The sequence below is a fragment of the Schistocerca americana genome, chromosome 7 (assembly GCF_021461395.2).
Source record: "Schistocerca americana isolate TAMUIC-IGC-003095 chromosome 7, iqSchAmer2.1, whole genome shotgun sequence".
In the NCBI taxonomy this organism is placed as follows: domain Eukaryota; kingdom Metazoa; phylum Arthropoda; class Insecta; order Orthoptera; family Acrididae; genus Schistocerca; species Schistocerca americana.
Window position 1 is genome coordinate 259,158,302 of NC_060125.1, and position 16,168 is coordinate 259,174,469.

The following is a 16,168-nucleotide window of genomic DNA, read 5'->3' on the forward strand; positions in this document are numbered from 1 at the left end:
ATAGGTACTGCCTAGTCATGTTTCTATTCATTTTGTACCACTCAGAACACATTTTTAGAACATCGTAACACTTTTAAAAATGCATATAGCACATTATTCATTGTCGGATTCATCCTGGGTAACATCTAATGTCAAAAACACCTCTCAACTAATTGTTCTTCTATATCATAGCACAGTCTCATTATTTGGGCACTTGGTGCATAATATCTATATTGAACTACACGGAAATGTGTAAAGGTGATGTTCAAATATGATGCACACTGACAAGAATCTAATAGCACTTGATTTAAGTAGACCTATTAGTATGTTTAAGTCTCTCAACAAGAGCCACTCAATGTAAGTCAGATCCAGAAACCTTATTGAACTTTTAAAATTGAGAACAGTGTCAATCACTTTCAGGATGGCAGGCCTAAAATTAACACACCAGAAATTTCTCTGATAAAATTTAAAACCCATGCTGTCTTCCTACTGCTCTAATCAACCTATGATCAGCTCCAACCAACAAGTAGTTATTTCAAGTTTAGAGGTAGCATAGACTATAGTGAAATTTTCCATAAACAACATAATGGGAGACTCAACTGTGGACCTGATATCATTGAATTGTATAGCAAACAGAATCATGCTTAAAACATGTATCTAAGGGCACCATACTCCTGCTTGAATTGCTCTGAATATTAACAACTCGATATGTAAAAGATTGTCTGGAAAGAAATAATCATATGACTGTGCAGTGGAACTATGCCAGAATGTTATGCTTCAAAACAGTGCCATAAACACTGTCTAGATTGAAGAATATACTTATGAGAGTGTTGGTGACAGATTGTTGTATTGATAACTTCAGATTCTTTTGTTCTGTAACACTCTTCATGGGATTCTATCCTCACCAGGTGTAGTCTCCTTGGACTGAAGCAACGCATACTGTAGCTCCCATAGAAAAGGGGCAGTTTTATTCCTCAGTTTTATTGGTACTGAAATATTAACCACACCTCTTCAGCAATTCCCAATGGTGGTGGGGATCTGTATCCCAGTTTTCAAAGGTAGTGATCAAAGCAAAAACTCCACCACTGTCTGCATGATGTCTCTAGCTGTAGATTGATTCATTAGAGAAGCTACTGAAAACCTGACATGCTTGCCAGATATCCTCCCTATGAGTTCACACACCGCTTTAGAGCTATTAGAATGAGTCACCAAGTCCAGAAACACTCGTCATGACCACTTTTTCCTGCGGTGGATTGTCATATGGTATTTGTCTTTAGACTTCAAATATGAAAGGCTGTTTGTTGACTACCAAACTGTTGACATGTCACATGCCTGACCCTGATTGCTGGGCAATCATCATCATTTCATCATGGCACATGTTGCCTCTGAATTCTGCCCGAGATCCTTGGGATGGTTCCATTAGCAGCACAGTGGATTCTGGATGTTATTTCCATTTCAGAAATAGCCAATGGGCTACACTATCTCAGTGTTCAAAAACAAACAGTTGGCTGCATTGTGTTTGCTATGACAGCATTCCTCAAGGCCATTTACTTCTTGGGACTGCCATGAGAGGTCGATCTAAATGGCAAAGTTCTCTCTTTAATCCAAGTCATTCACCACTCCCCACTGAGCAATGTTTGCACAGGCAGGAGAGCAGAATACGAAGTCAGTGGCAGAGAAAAATTCCACTGTAATTCTTTAATACCAATGTGGCAGGAGGATGTGTATCCTCTTATCACATTCTTCTTCTTCTTCTTCTTCAGTAGCTCTACAGCCCTTGGTGAGCCTTGGCTTCTTCAACAATCTTCCTCCACACTTCTCGGTTATTTGCTGCTCTTTTCCACCCCCGGACTTCCATATTGCTGATATCCATTATTACCTCATCGATCCATCTTCTTCTAGGTCTCCCTTTTCGCCTAACTGAATGGATCATACCTTTCATCATTTTCTTTGGAATTCTATCCTCTGCCATTCTCTCCAAGTGTCCTAGCCATCGTATTTGCTGTGATTTAACAAATTTTACTATGTCCCTGCCTTGTATTAACTCCTGTAATTCAGCATTGTAGCGTATTCTCCAGCCTTCTTCCTCCCTTATTGGCCCATAGATTTTGCGTAGTATTTTCCGCTCAATGCTTCTTAGAGCATTTTTATCGTGTTCTGTCAATGTCCATACCTCTGAGCCGTATGTGATAACTGGGCGGACTAGGGAATTATATATTAGCAATTTAGTTTTTCTTGTAACAAGGCTACTTTTGAAAAGCTGCATATTTGCAAAGTAAGCTCTGTTTCCTGCTTGTATTCTTTCCCTTATAGCCTTTCCAATACTGTTGTCATTTGTTATTAGGGCTCCCAAATAGTTAAAAGAGGACACTCCATTGAAGCATTTCCCATTGATGTTTAGGTTTTTAGGGGTTCTTCTGGCCTCAGATTGTGACATTACCATATATTTTGTTTTATTTACATTTACTATGAGGCCAATTTTTAAGGCTTCTGTTTCCATTGCCCGGTATGTTTCTAGGAGTGTATTGGTATTTCTTCCTACTATAACAATGTCATCAGCGTATGCACATATCTGGCTAGTTTTCATAAATATGGTGCCTCTTTTGTTGATTTTATTTACTGCACTATGCAGGGCAATGTTGAATAGGACAGTGGAGAGGCTATCCCCTTGCTTCACACCTTTATTAAAGTCAAAGCTCTCACTTGTTCTGCTAAGGACCTTTACTTTTGCTCTTGTCTCTGTCATTGTCATTCTGATTAGTCTTATTAATTTAGCACATATACCAACTTCTTTCAGTACTCTGTATAGTTCTTGCCGAATTACGCTGTCAAAGGCTTGTTTGAAATCGATGAATAAGAAATGCAGATCTATATCATATTCATAGAACTTTTCCATCATTTGCCTTATCACAAATATTTGATCAGTTGTTCCTCTGCCCGGTCGAAAGCCACACTGATATTCCCCTAGTATGCCTTCTGCACACTTCCGTATCCTTTCGTTTAATATACTTGTGAAGATCTTATAAGCTGTACTTAGGAGTGTTACACCTCTATAGTTTTCACATGCTGTTCTGTCCCCTTTCTTATAAATGGGGACTATTATTCCAATTTTCCAATTATCTGGCATAGTTTCTGTTTCCCATATATCTGATATTAATGTGTGCAGTTCCTTTATTACAGCCTCACCACCAGTTTTTATTAATTCAGCAATTATGCTGTCTTCCCCAGGGGCTCGATTGTTTTTTGACTTGTGCACAGCCTGGGAGACCTCTTGTAGTGTTGGTTTTCTTGCCTCAATGGTTTCATTGTCTACTTCCAGCTCCACTCTTCCCTCCTGTGCAGCTGTCTCTTCATCTTCTAGGCTGGTGCTTAGTGTATCTTTGAAATATTCTGCCCATCTTCCCACTATCTGTTCTTCCTCCCTTATCATTTTCCCATCTTTACTGGAACAGGCCATTGTTTTTGGTTGGAATCTATTCTTCATTTTGCCTATGGCATGATAGAACTTTCTTATTTCACTCTGTTCCTTTAGTTCTTCTAGTTCTTGAAATTTCTTCTTATTCCACTCTCTTTTCTTTCTCTTGCACAGTCTGTTAGCTCTTCTCCTTAATTCTCTATATTGTTCCACATTATTTCTGGTTTCTCTCTGTAGCATTTTTGTTCTTGCCCTGTTCTTTTCCTCTATTGCTGACCTGCAATCTTCATCAAACCACTCCTGGGTTCTTCTGTTCCTTCTTATGCCTATTATTTCCTCTGCAGCATCCTTAATGGCTTTTTCAAACCTGTTCCACCTTCCATCTACTCCTTCTGTGGTCTCTTCATTGCTCAACTTTCTGCTTAGTGTTGCTTGGTATTTTTTTACTTCATCAGGGATGTTCAGTTTGTCTGTATTCCATTTCATCATCTTTCCCATTCTGTTGCCATTTGTTAGTGACAGTTTCTCTCTCAAGACTGATTTTATCAGAAAGTGGTCTGAATCACAGTTTGGTCCTCTGCAGCTCCGTACATCCGTAACTGACGTGGAGTGGCGTGCAATCACTAAAATATGATCAATCTGATTGACTACTCCATTGGCTGCAGACTTCCAAGTTCCCAGATGGATCCTTTTATGTGGAAAGCAGGTACTTTTAATAATCATATTATTCCTTGCTGCGAATTGGCATAATAAGTCTCCATTCTCATTGTTCTCTTCATGTAGTGAATATTTTCCAGAAACTCCATACAGATGTTCATTCCTCCCTATTTTTGCATTAAAATCTCCTATTACTAGCATCAGGTCATATTTAGGTACTGCACCGTATACTTTTTCCAAGTCTTCGTAGAAATGTTCTTTAATTATATCCTCTTTTTCCTCTGTTGGTGCATGTGCATTAACTATTGATATATTCCTAAATTTACCTTTTAGTCTGAGTCTGCACATCCTTTCATTTATGGGTTCAAATTCTAGAAGGCTTTTCCTAACTTCCCTAGTTATTATAAACCCTGTTCCAAGTTGGCCTGTTCTTTCTTCTGGTCCACTATATACCAACGAGTACTCAGGTTTATCTATCTGTCCATTCCCCTGCCATCTTATTTCCTGTAGCCCTACAATATCATATTTGAATTTTAAAATTTCATTAGCTATTTCTTTCATCTTTCCAGGCTGAAGCATTGTCCTCACATTCCATGATGCTACTGTTAGATCCTTTATCCGTTTCCTTTGCCGGGGTCGTGATACATGCTTTCCATCCAGTTTCCGAGGCTTCTGTTGAATTTCCGTAATATTCTTTTTTTTACAGTATGGGGTTATTAGCCCCATGCCCAACCCCCAAACTGGAGGACCAGGATTTGTATGAGGTTTACTCCTCTAGGGAAGCTGGCTTCACTACGCCTCTAGAGCCCTCCCTGCCCTATGTTGTGGGACACACTTTGTCTGGCTCCTCTGTCGGGACCAGTCCGGCTTGGGAGACCCTGCCAGTAGCTATGCTACCGCCGGCATAGCTCTCGACTTCACCGAAGCACGCAAACCCTCCCGCCCGGCACTAAAGGTGCCTACTATAAGGCGGTGTCCCCTGAGAGGGCCTCTTATCACATTACATACATTAAAATCTCCTTCAAATAAGAATAGCAGTGGGAGTTGAAAAACCAGGTCAGAGATAGCCTTTGTATCCAAAGTTTCAATGGGTGATAAATAAATGTTACATTATGTAACTTCATAAGATGTGGACTAGGAGCTGAGTGACGTATTATTCACCAAGTGGCGACCCTACTTTTAGCCATGTCCCCACTGAGGTGATCTTTACCGTGAAGCACAGCAGCTATTTAACCCCCTTTCTCTTGAACTTATTGGTTATACAATTCAGAAGAGAAAGAACTGAAATAATTTGCTGGTTCGCTACGGAAAAGCTGAATGTACATGACTGAGTCGTCATCGACTATGCTTGTTCGGATACGTGCTAGTCAGTCTGTTTTGATTCCATTTTCCTCACATTACACTCTGTTTTACTTTTGTTCAGTGGAATCTATGGTGCTGATTTAAACTGAGGCACACAGTTTTTCAGTAGCTTCTTACCCCAATGTTGTTTCTACTTCTAGTGCTGACACTTTCCTTATCGCTGGAAATGGTTTGGTGTCAAGAATCAATAGCAAGATCATCCACAAATTTGATGTAGTTGCAAGAGCTGTTTTTCTGGGCCTGTTGAAGCATTTAATTCCTTCTTAATTTTTACTGAGAGCTACCGCAAAAGATGTTGTATATGTATGTGGCTGAAGAAATTTGTCTACCTTCTCCACCATTAGTTATGGTATGTATTAGTCATTTTTATCACCTGGCTATTCCTTTCTTCTTCAAAGATAATACACTTCCTGCTGCATGCTAAGTATCTGACTGAGCCAGCAGCACAAGTCAGGAAAGATACTTGTTTCTTCAGCATGAGTGGCCACACTGTTTTTCCCATATGTAACCTGACCTCGAACATGTGATATGTGTGAATTTCTGGTACTTCAAACTGCTCTCAGTGTTTTGGATTTATAGTTTAACTCTGAGAGGCAAAACCTGTAAGATGAACATCTGTGTAAATGCTGCTGTTCCTCTCCAATCATCTATCACATTATGTTTTGCACTTCAATTACCTCTTAATCAGCACATTCCTCCTGACAATCTTCTGTATATGTACGTGTCATTGTTTTGTGACCGTCACTTTGATACAGTTAAGGTTATAGTGCAGCACCACTTCAATGGAGTATTCACCCCCAATTGCTTTGATTTCAGAAGGTTGGTGCATTGCTTTTATATCACTGTTTCTTCAAGTAATCATCCATTTGCACTTTACTGATGTATCTTATAGGTAGGACCAAACATTTTAATACAAAAGGGTGATATCTTCTTCTAGTCACAGTAAATACATTTTGACACACTAGGTGTGCCCTGTTATTGTGTATTGTTTTAATTTTGGAGGATGTCTGCTAAAGAGGACTAGCCTCCCATGCTCTACTGGATGGGTGTTTTCACTACTCACCATACACGCTATACTGCCCAAGAGATTTTTTGGGACTTCATAGATGCCATGGTGTTCCCACACAGCTAGAAATATAACAGTTCAACTACACAGTTCTGTTACTGCCCATTTACACATTCATTATGGCATGCTACCATTCTAGCATTAAAGCATATGGAAAAGTCTCATATGGTTGGACGCACCACAAGCTGCGCCTAAGTAATGCATGCACAGAGGCAAGTTTTCATGGCATTGAGCACTAAAAGGAAACCAGAAATTGTTGCTTTCTCTATGGCTGCTGCTTCATATGCGACAACAGTAAGCAACATTAACAGAAAAAAACTGTCAGTATGGTTGAAAAAATGGATGAACAGAAGGCCAAAAATTGTAAGCTTGACATTTCTTTGAAAATAACTTCTTTTAGAGGATGAATACTCATTTAGAAATTGAAGATTAGGGAGGATGATTATTAGTTCCTACTGGACCTCATGTAAGATAAATTAATCAAGCAGGGCTCTGTGATGAGAAAATCAATTACTTCTTTCAAGTAGCTACTCTAAGAATTCATGCCACTGATGAATCCAAGTGCATCAAAAAACTATACTTGTGGTATGTAAACACCCCCACTGCTAGCACGGCTGGTTTGAAAACATTTTTTGCACACGAGTGAGCTATAGTATGGTCCCGTCACCCTTTCCCTCTTTTCCCTCTAACACTTCCACCTGTGTCAGTTTTCCCTATTAGTTGCTATATGCACTGTATGCAAACCTTGCACTTGGCCGCCCCTGGCACCTCTTTCAGCTTGGTACCCTAAGTGGCCATTACTAATTGTGATATGAAGGGCTTATTTCAATAGCAGTACAAGTTCATTTTTGTTCATTGTGAGATAGAGTCCTACAGTTAAATGAGCGCTGAAAAATCTGCAGTTTAGATACCAAAAATATTCAAGCATATGGCTTCTTGCTAGAGATGAACCTTTCTTTCTGTTTGTTTGGATCATTAGTTGCAGAAGCATTATAGGCAGAAAAGTGGAGGTAATGGACTCATACCACTATATAAATAAGCCCTTCATATGTCCTGTAAAGAAACCATACGGCTTTGGAGCCTCTGGCGCCCAAGTGGCAGACTGTTTTGCTGACTGCCAGCACCGCTTCTCTTTGAGGTCTCTACAACTCATCTTTCTTATCAGTAATATGGACAACACAGGATTTTTATTTTCTTCTTCATTTCTTCTACTATTGCCTGCAGCCTACAGTCTTTATGTACACTGTATTTCTTTAATGCTGTATCATGTTTCTTCCTGTTGTAATCATCTTTACTTACAGTATCAAAGAGAGACAGTTTCAGTTCATACTGTTCATAAATACACTGATGTGTTCCTTGCATTTTTCTCAAAATAACTTTGTAGCTTGAAGTAAGAGAACCTAGCATGTCATCATCATGAATGCCCAAATGAAGTGTGATGGGACTGTTCTTATTCTACGTATACCTAAATGATCTGACAGAGAGGGTGAGCAGCAATCTGTGCCTGTTTGATGATGAAGATGATGATAATGAGGTGGTGTATGGGGAGGTGTCATCAATAAGCGACTGTAGGAGGATACAAGAGGATGTACACAAAATTTCTAGGTTTTGGTGATTGGCAGCTTGCTCTAAATCTAGAAAAATGTGAGTTAATGGAGATCAGTAGGGAAAACAATCCTGTAATGTTCGAATACAGCATTAGTAGTGTGCTGATTCACACAGAATCGTGTCAGTTGAATATCTAGCTGTTAACACTGCAAAGTGAAATGAAATGTAATGAACACATCAGAATGGTAATAAAGAAGCAGAATGGTAGACTCAGTCCACTGGGAGAATTTTAGGGAAGTGTAGTTCATCTGTAAAGGAGACTGCATACAGAACACTAACACGACCCATTCTTGAGTATTGCTTGAGGTTTAAGATCTCCACCAGTTGAGATTAAAGGAAGACATCAAAGCAATTTAGAAGCAGGGTGCTAGATTGGTTACCAGTAGGTTCACTCAATAAACAAGTATTATGGAGATGGTTCATGAATTCAAATGGGAGCCCCTCCAGGGAAGACAATGTTCTTTTTGCAGAACACTACTGAGAAGATTTAAAGAATCAGCATTGGAAGCTGCCTGCAGAATGATTCTCCTACCACCAACATACATTTTGCATACACATGACGAAAACAGAGAAATTAGGGCTCATATGGAGACATATTTGCGAGTGGAATTGGAAAGGAAATGACAAATAGTTGCACAGGGTACCCTCCACCATGCACCATATGGTGCTCACAGTGTATGTATGCGGATATAGATGTAGCTATAGAAGTCAGAGCACTACAGAAAATGTGAAGCAGACAGCTGCTGACATTTTTCACTGGCAAGACTATGTCAGACTGAATGCTTCATATTGTATCTGCAGCAGTCGTGTAACAACACTAGCCAGGATACCTGTCTCTTGTGACACACAATGCTAGCCATTGAAACATGTCCACAGCTTGTTTAGGGAGTACTAGTGGCTCTGACACGGTCACAGCTGGAGATGCTCGGGCCCACCTGACTTGGCCCCATCATAGCTGAATGAGCTCCGAGCAGTTCGTCATCTAACACCACCCACGAGAGTAACTAAATGGATTACTAGAGATGGAGTGAGTGCTACATCCCTCCCCACAGGCTACCTACACATCACCAGCTGCTACTATCTACCACTTACAGACAGAACAGACGAAATTTCTGGATGCATTTCAAGTTGGCGACTTTTTTTTTTTTGAACACATGCATTTGTGGTAGGCAACCGAGACAACTCGAGATACAGAACCTGGAGAGACAGCCCGTGTCCAGTAGTTGTGTAATGTGTTTCTTTTGGTTGGTTTACTGTACACTCTGGAATACGAAGACATTTGCACAAAAGTGAGCTAAAAGCAGTCATAAAGTTCTAAGGCCGAAAAATGACAAGGCCGCGTTTGTAGAATGAGTGCGGCTACTGGGGTATCATGCTTGCAATTAGTAAGTGTGCGATTTCCTTTTGAACTTGGCCAGCACCTACAGTCGTGCCTGCTACTGGTTACAGAGGAAATGTCTCTTACGATGACATCTTAGACATTTAATATGACAAAAATCTGGCAGATAGACGCATATTCTAGAAAATTAGCCAGCACCAAGTGGTTATCGTTTTAATCAGGATCGGTTTTGCGACTGTATATAGATTCTTGCCTGCTGCAGTTTAATGGTGCAGCACGGTCAGGCTATAACCCAATCACGAGTGGTTATAGTACTCCGTGACAGAGGACGTCATACAACAGTCACTTCGAAGAAGGCAAACCTCAGACAATCGTATACAGTGTATGATATATTAATGCCATTGTGACTTAACCCCGTGCTGTACCACTTTGGCAGTCGAAGCCAGCTGACCAACTCTCCAGTTTTTCCTGGCGTCTCCCGTATTATAGCACTCCCCCCCACCCCAATCCTAACAGCTCCCCTATTAACGTCCGTTTCTCCCGCATATTTCGTAAGTCACTGCGTTTACATGTGACATCTTCCGAAAGACGAAAACCTAATTTCGAAAACCGTTTCTCGCTGCCGGTTTATGTGACTGAGAGGTTCTAGGCGCTTCAATCCGGAACCGCGCTCCTGCTACGGTCACAGGTAGGAATCCTGCCTCGGGCATGGATGTGTGTGATATCCTGAGGTTAGTTAGGTTTAAGTAGTTGTAAGTCTAGAGGAGTGATGACCTCAGATGTTAACTCCCACAGTGATTAGAGGCATTTGAACCATTTGTTTCTCGCTGACATGTTGACTTGTTAAAGTCTGAAGCCGATTTGATAGCCCAGTTAAATATGGCGCCTGGCAAACAGCTGATAGAGTTTATGGTTTAGTCGGCACAATTACTATTTCTCTTCAATTAGACAAGGTGTAAACAGTTTCGGTCTAATACTTCACCTTGCCCTTCACTGCACAAAAAGCGACACCGCCCACATTTGCCGAAAATTCTTAAAAACCTGACAGTCCAAGCACGTTTCAGAAGCGGTTACGCTCACAAGGGAGCGAAAATGGATTGCAGAATTGGAAAACCGGCAACCTGAAGCCGATTTCCAAAATCGACTCTTAAGTGTTTACATGGCCATCCAGAAACGGTATTGGGAAATCACGTTTGCCAAATCCGGTTTAGGGAGCTTCGTGTAAACAGGATGAGTGATTACTGTTCCAAATATTAATCCCGCGAAGTACTATCTATAGTTTGAACATCCTCATCGACAGTTCTCGAAAAGCTCTCGTTTTGTAGATACTATTGTCGACATTTGGTCTTTTTTTCTGTTCGTGCTTCTACGGAAAGAAAACGGTTTGTTTGTAGGGAACGAGAGGAGTGGAGAAAGAATGACACAGCTTACACGCCTGCAGGGATAATGAGAGGGGGAATTTTTACTTGTTTCTCGGTCAGTACAGGCAACAGACGAATGCGTTCATCTCTTACCGATTAGCAGCTATGGTGTTAATAACACACGGAGTAACAATGACTTGCGTAAGCGGATTATTGAGACGTTCATTTTTAATCACACTCGTTGCATTATTTATTTCTCAGTTGATTCGATGCCAGTTAACATGAAATGTGCTGATTTGTGTATACTACTTTCCGCAATCATACTAACTACACTGCTCAGCGTGCATGTGTCTGCAAGAAGGTTAAATACTCCATATGTTTATTTGAAGAGATAGGAGCAACATTAATGTTGGTGAAAATCAATGGCATCCAACGGTAATCGAGCTAACAGAGTGTTTTGTCAAGAGCAACTTAGCATCGCTCATGAGAGTAATGCCAACTACACGTAATATTGTTTCACACAGTTATAAGTCATTAAAAGAATTTATTGCTGATTTTGTAAATGAAGATACTCTACACGAAAAGAATTCTAGTGCTCCGAGTATGCTAAAAACAAGAACAACAGAAAAAAGTTGAGTAAAATTTTTTAAAGATTTAAAACACAAAGAAATTGATGTGAGAAACATTGGTAAAAATCATAGGATTGAAGACAATTACTTAAAACTACCTTCATTAAGGAATAAATATACTGAGAAGCAGTAGTTACTAAACCAGTTCTTGGAATAGGTTGCGGCATGCTGCTCTTGAATTTACACCAAAATGAGTATTATTACAAGCTTTTGCAATTTAGCCCGAAGTATGGTACCGTTTGAAATAATAAAGTAAAAGCAAGCAAAGTACGCCAGTTTATCAATATTTATGTCTCCATTGTCAAGAAAACGTGATTTAGTTGTGAGCTGAAATTTATTGTGACTAAATCTGCTTTAAACGAACCCGTAAAATCATGGTCAGACCACCATCATTTGACATGTTGGTCGCCCTAGTCTTACCAGTTGCGCACAGGGCGTAAAGAGCAGCGCCCAGCTGGACGTTGAGCGGCTTGAAGCCGAACGCGGCAGTGTACATGAGCTGCGCCACGCCGAAGGCTGCCATGCCGTGCAGGAAGTAGTGAGGCCACACCAGCAACGCGTCCCCCAGGCAGGAAAACGCCAGCCCCGTCAGGATGCGCCGGGAGAACGTGTACCTGAACAGACGTGAGACAAACATGCGGTTCATGGTGCACAGCAAGATGTCGCAGTCGATTCTGGCAGAATGTCACACGCATTAAGGTGACCAGACATCCCATATTACCCGGGCCTGTCCTCTCTCTACATCTACATGGTTACTCTGCAATCCACACTTAAGTGCCTAGCAAAGGGTCCATCGTACCATTTTCATACTACTGCTCTACCATTCCATTCTCGAATGGCGCGTGGGGAAAAGGAACACCTAAATCTTTCCGTTCGAGCTCTGATTTCTCTCATTTTACCGGGTGATCAAAAAGTCAGTATAAATTTGAAAACTGAATAAATCACGGAATATGTAGATAGAGAGGTACTAATTGACAAACATGCTTGGAATGACATGGGGTTTTATTAGAACCAAAAAAAATACAAAAGTTCAAAAAATGTCCGACAGATGGCGCTTCATCTGATCAGAATAGCAATAATTAGCATAACAAAGTAAGACAAAGCAAAGATCATGTTCTTTACAGGAAATGCTCAATATGTCCACCATCATTCCTCAACAATAGCTGTAGTCGAGGAATAATGTTGTGAACAGCACTGTAAAGCATGTCCGGAGTTATGGTGAGGCATTGGTGTCGGATGTTGTCTTTCAGCATCCCTATAGATGTCGGTCGATCAGGATACACTTGCGACTTCAGGTAACCCCAAAGCCAATAACCGCACGGACTGAGGTCTGGGGACATGGGAGGCCAAGCATGACGAAAGTGGTGGCTCAGCACACGATCATCACCAACGACGCGCGCAAGAGATCTTTCAAGCGTCTAGCAATAAGGGGTGGAGCGCCATCCTGCATAAACATCGTACGTTCCAGCAGGTGTTTATCAGCCAGGCTGGGGATGATGCGATTCTGTAACATATAGGCGTGCCTCTCACCAGTCACGATAGCAGTTACAAAACCAGAATCACGCATTTCCTCGAAGCAAAAAGGGCAGATAACGGTAGGTGTGGTAAATCCAACCCATACCGTGACTTTCTCGTCGTGCAGTGGAGTTTCCACGACAGTTCTAGGATTTTCGGTAGCCCAAATTCTGCAGTTGTGGGCGTTAACAGACCCTCGGGGCGGGAAATGAGCTTCGTCGGTCCACAACACGTTACTCAACCAATCGCCATCTTCCGCCATCTTTTGAAACGCCCACACCGCAAATGCCCTCCGCTTCACTAAATCGCCAGGTAACAGTTCATGATGCCGATGGATTTTGTACGGATAGCATCGTAGGGTACGCCTCAGTGCCAACCAAACAGTAATGTATGGAATGCCGGTGCGACGTGCGACTGCGCGAGCGCTGACTTCCCCGTGCATAGACGAACCCGCTACAGTCTCCGTTTCTTCCTGAACTGTCTCAGCAGCATTACGCCTTGTGCTCGGTCGGCCACTACGGGGTCTATCGTCTAAACAACCCATGGCTTCGAACTTCGAAATCATTCTCGCCACAGCTGCATTTGTCAATGGACCTTTACCCGTTCGAGTCCACTTCCTATGGCGATAGCATCGTAATGCTGAACTAGCACATTCCGCATTCTAGTAATACAGCTTCACTAACAGCGCCTTTTCAGAAAACGTCAACATGCTGCGACTGCTGGTGCATCTTATTCTCTCTCTCATTACAGCTCCTTTTATACACGATTGTCATGCGCAGTCACTGACGTTTTGCTGTCCAGCGCCATCTGTCGGACACTTTGTGAACTTCGTTTTTTTTTTGTTCTAATAAAACCCCATGTCATTCCAAGCATGTGTGTCAATTTTTACCTCTCTATCTATATTATTCCGTGGTTTATTAAGTTTTCAAATTTATACTTCGTTTTGATCACCCGGTATTATGATGATCATTTCTCCCTCCGTAGGTGGGTGTCAACAAAATATTTACGCATTCGGAAGAGAAAGTTGGTGATTGAAATTTCGTAAATAGATCTCGCCGCAAAGAAAACCGCCTTTGTTTCAGTGACTGCCACCCCAACTCGCGTATCATATCAGTGACTCTCACCCCTATTGCGCGATAACACGAAACGAGCTGCCCTTCTTTGCACTTTTTCGATGTCCTCCGTCAATCCTACCTGGTAAGGATCCCATACCGCGCAGCAATATTCCAGCAGAGGACGGACAACTGTAATGTAGGCTGTCTCTTTAGTGGGTTTGTCGCATCTTCTAAGTGTTCTGCCAACAAAGCGCATTCTTTGTTTCGCCTTCCCTACAATATTATCTATGTGGTCTTTCCAGTTTAAGTTGCTCGTAATTGTAATTTGTAGGTATTTAGTCGAACTGACAGCCCTTGGATTTGTGCGATTTATCGTATACCCAAAATTTATCGGATTTCTTTTAGTACCCATGTGGATGACTTCGAACTTTTCTTTGTTTGATGCTAATTGCCACTTTTTACACCATCCATAAATTCTCTCTAGATCATTTTGTAATTGGAATTGATCGTCTGATGATTTTACTAGACGGTAAATTACAGCGTCATCTGCAAACAGTCTCTGACTTTTTGTGTATAACAAGACGCCGAAAGCCTTTTTTTTTTTTGTGGCAATGTCTTGTCGGCATAAAACGTGTAGTGCTTCGAGAATTTACACGTAAATTGTGGAACCACTCGACCTTCTGCCGCCTCGAAAACGCGATATTTTAAAGATAATTGAGAGAGAGAGAGAGAGAGAGAGAGAGAGAGAGAGAGAGAGAGAGAGAGCGTATTTATTGCGAAACACATGTCTGTGTGCGGGATTGACGTTTATCGTGGGAAGACATGAGCTGCGTCAGACGAGCGGCACCTACATCTGTTTGCCGGTCGCGCCTTGGAAGCTGTATTAAAAGGACAAGGAGTGTGTGTGTGTAATATTCCGTGGTTTTTTGGTACTGTGATTATTGTAAAAAAGACAAACGAACAGTTGACCGTAGACTTTTACTTACTTCATGTCTTACCTCTGAACGAAGCAAGACGCATGGGACGTCTATACATTATTTGGTTGTTTAAATTAGGCAATTGTGATTATATTTAATTGTATCTAATGGGTATCGGCGTAGTTGACTTGCAAGAGTTTGTATGCTTATATGAAACTCGTGGAAATGAAAATACATCTGAGCTGAACTGGAAATATGAGAGTACATAGTTATTTCAAGTGAGAGAGATAACAATTGTTTCGCGCAGTTGGATTCTGCATAAACGGCAAAAAGAGGTGAAAAGGAATAAACACCATACGAGAAAAGACGCAAGGAATATCTCAACAGTTTAGACTAAGAAGAGTTACGACGATACCTATTCGGCGAAAAAGATCCAGTGTGGAGAGTAGGCAGCCTTCACACACATCGCGGGGGCGTGGACCCCGTAACCACAACCGACGCCAACGACACCAACTGCTGCTCACCGGTGCTGGCTACAAATCCGTTCATAGGCACCGACAATGAAACCAACCTTTGACGCTGCCGGCACCCGTGCTGTTCACCGGCGCTGATTCCACACCGGCTCACCGACGCAGCCTAAAACTCTACGTCGGGTGAATGTGGAGTTGAGAACACTGTTCAATAATAGACTGTTAGTATAGTTATTATACTCATAGGTGAATTTTTTTAATGATCACTAGATCTAAAACTAAGAAAAATACTCAGAGGTGATTTTGTTAATGATAACTCGATCTAAAAGTAAGAAAAATATGGATAATACTCAAAAAATTGGGGAAACATCAGAACCAGCCATGGCCATGACAATGACAAAAGAAATGTCAGACTGGACTGAGGTAGTAAATTTAATTAAAGCACTAAGTCTTAAATTAGATAACCTGAGAGAGGAACTAAATGCCAGATTAGATGACCGAAGTGCAGCTGCAAATGCTCAAATTGCAACTTTAAGTAAAAAATTAGATGCACAGAGTGCAAATCCAGCTACTTTAAGATAAGAACTACGTCTTACGTTAGTTCCAGTAAATACTCAGTTAAATGATAGATTATATGAACAGAAGCGGATTCAGCTACTATAAGAAAGGAACTAAGTGCTACTTTAAGTGAAGAACTAGAAGCACAGGGTGATGTTTTAAATGCTAAGTTCAATGCCTTAAATGGTAAAGTGGAGAGTTTCCAATTAGATTTAAAGAATGACTTAAGTAATTCCC

General features: G+C 41.2%; 1 protein-coding gene across 2 annotated transcripts in view; it reads right to left on the reverse strand.

The window, feature by feature from the left end:
• The window catches only part of LOC124621983 (lysoplasmalogenase-like protein TMEM86A), a 474,563-nt gene that overhangs the window by 33,115 nt on the left and 425,280 nt on the right, over window positions 1–16,168 (reverse strand). For both annotated transcript variants that reach the window (XM_047147522.1, XM_047147521.1), the window contains exon 3: window positions 11,837–12,030. In XM_047147522.1, the coding sequence (XP_047003478.1) occupies window positions 11,837–12,030 (194 nt within the window). The remainder of the gene's footprint in view (window positions 1–11,836; window positions 12,031–16,168) is intronic.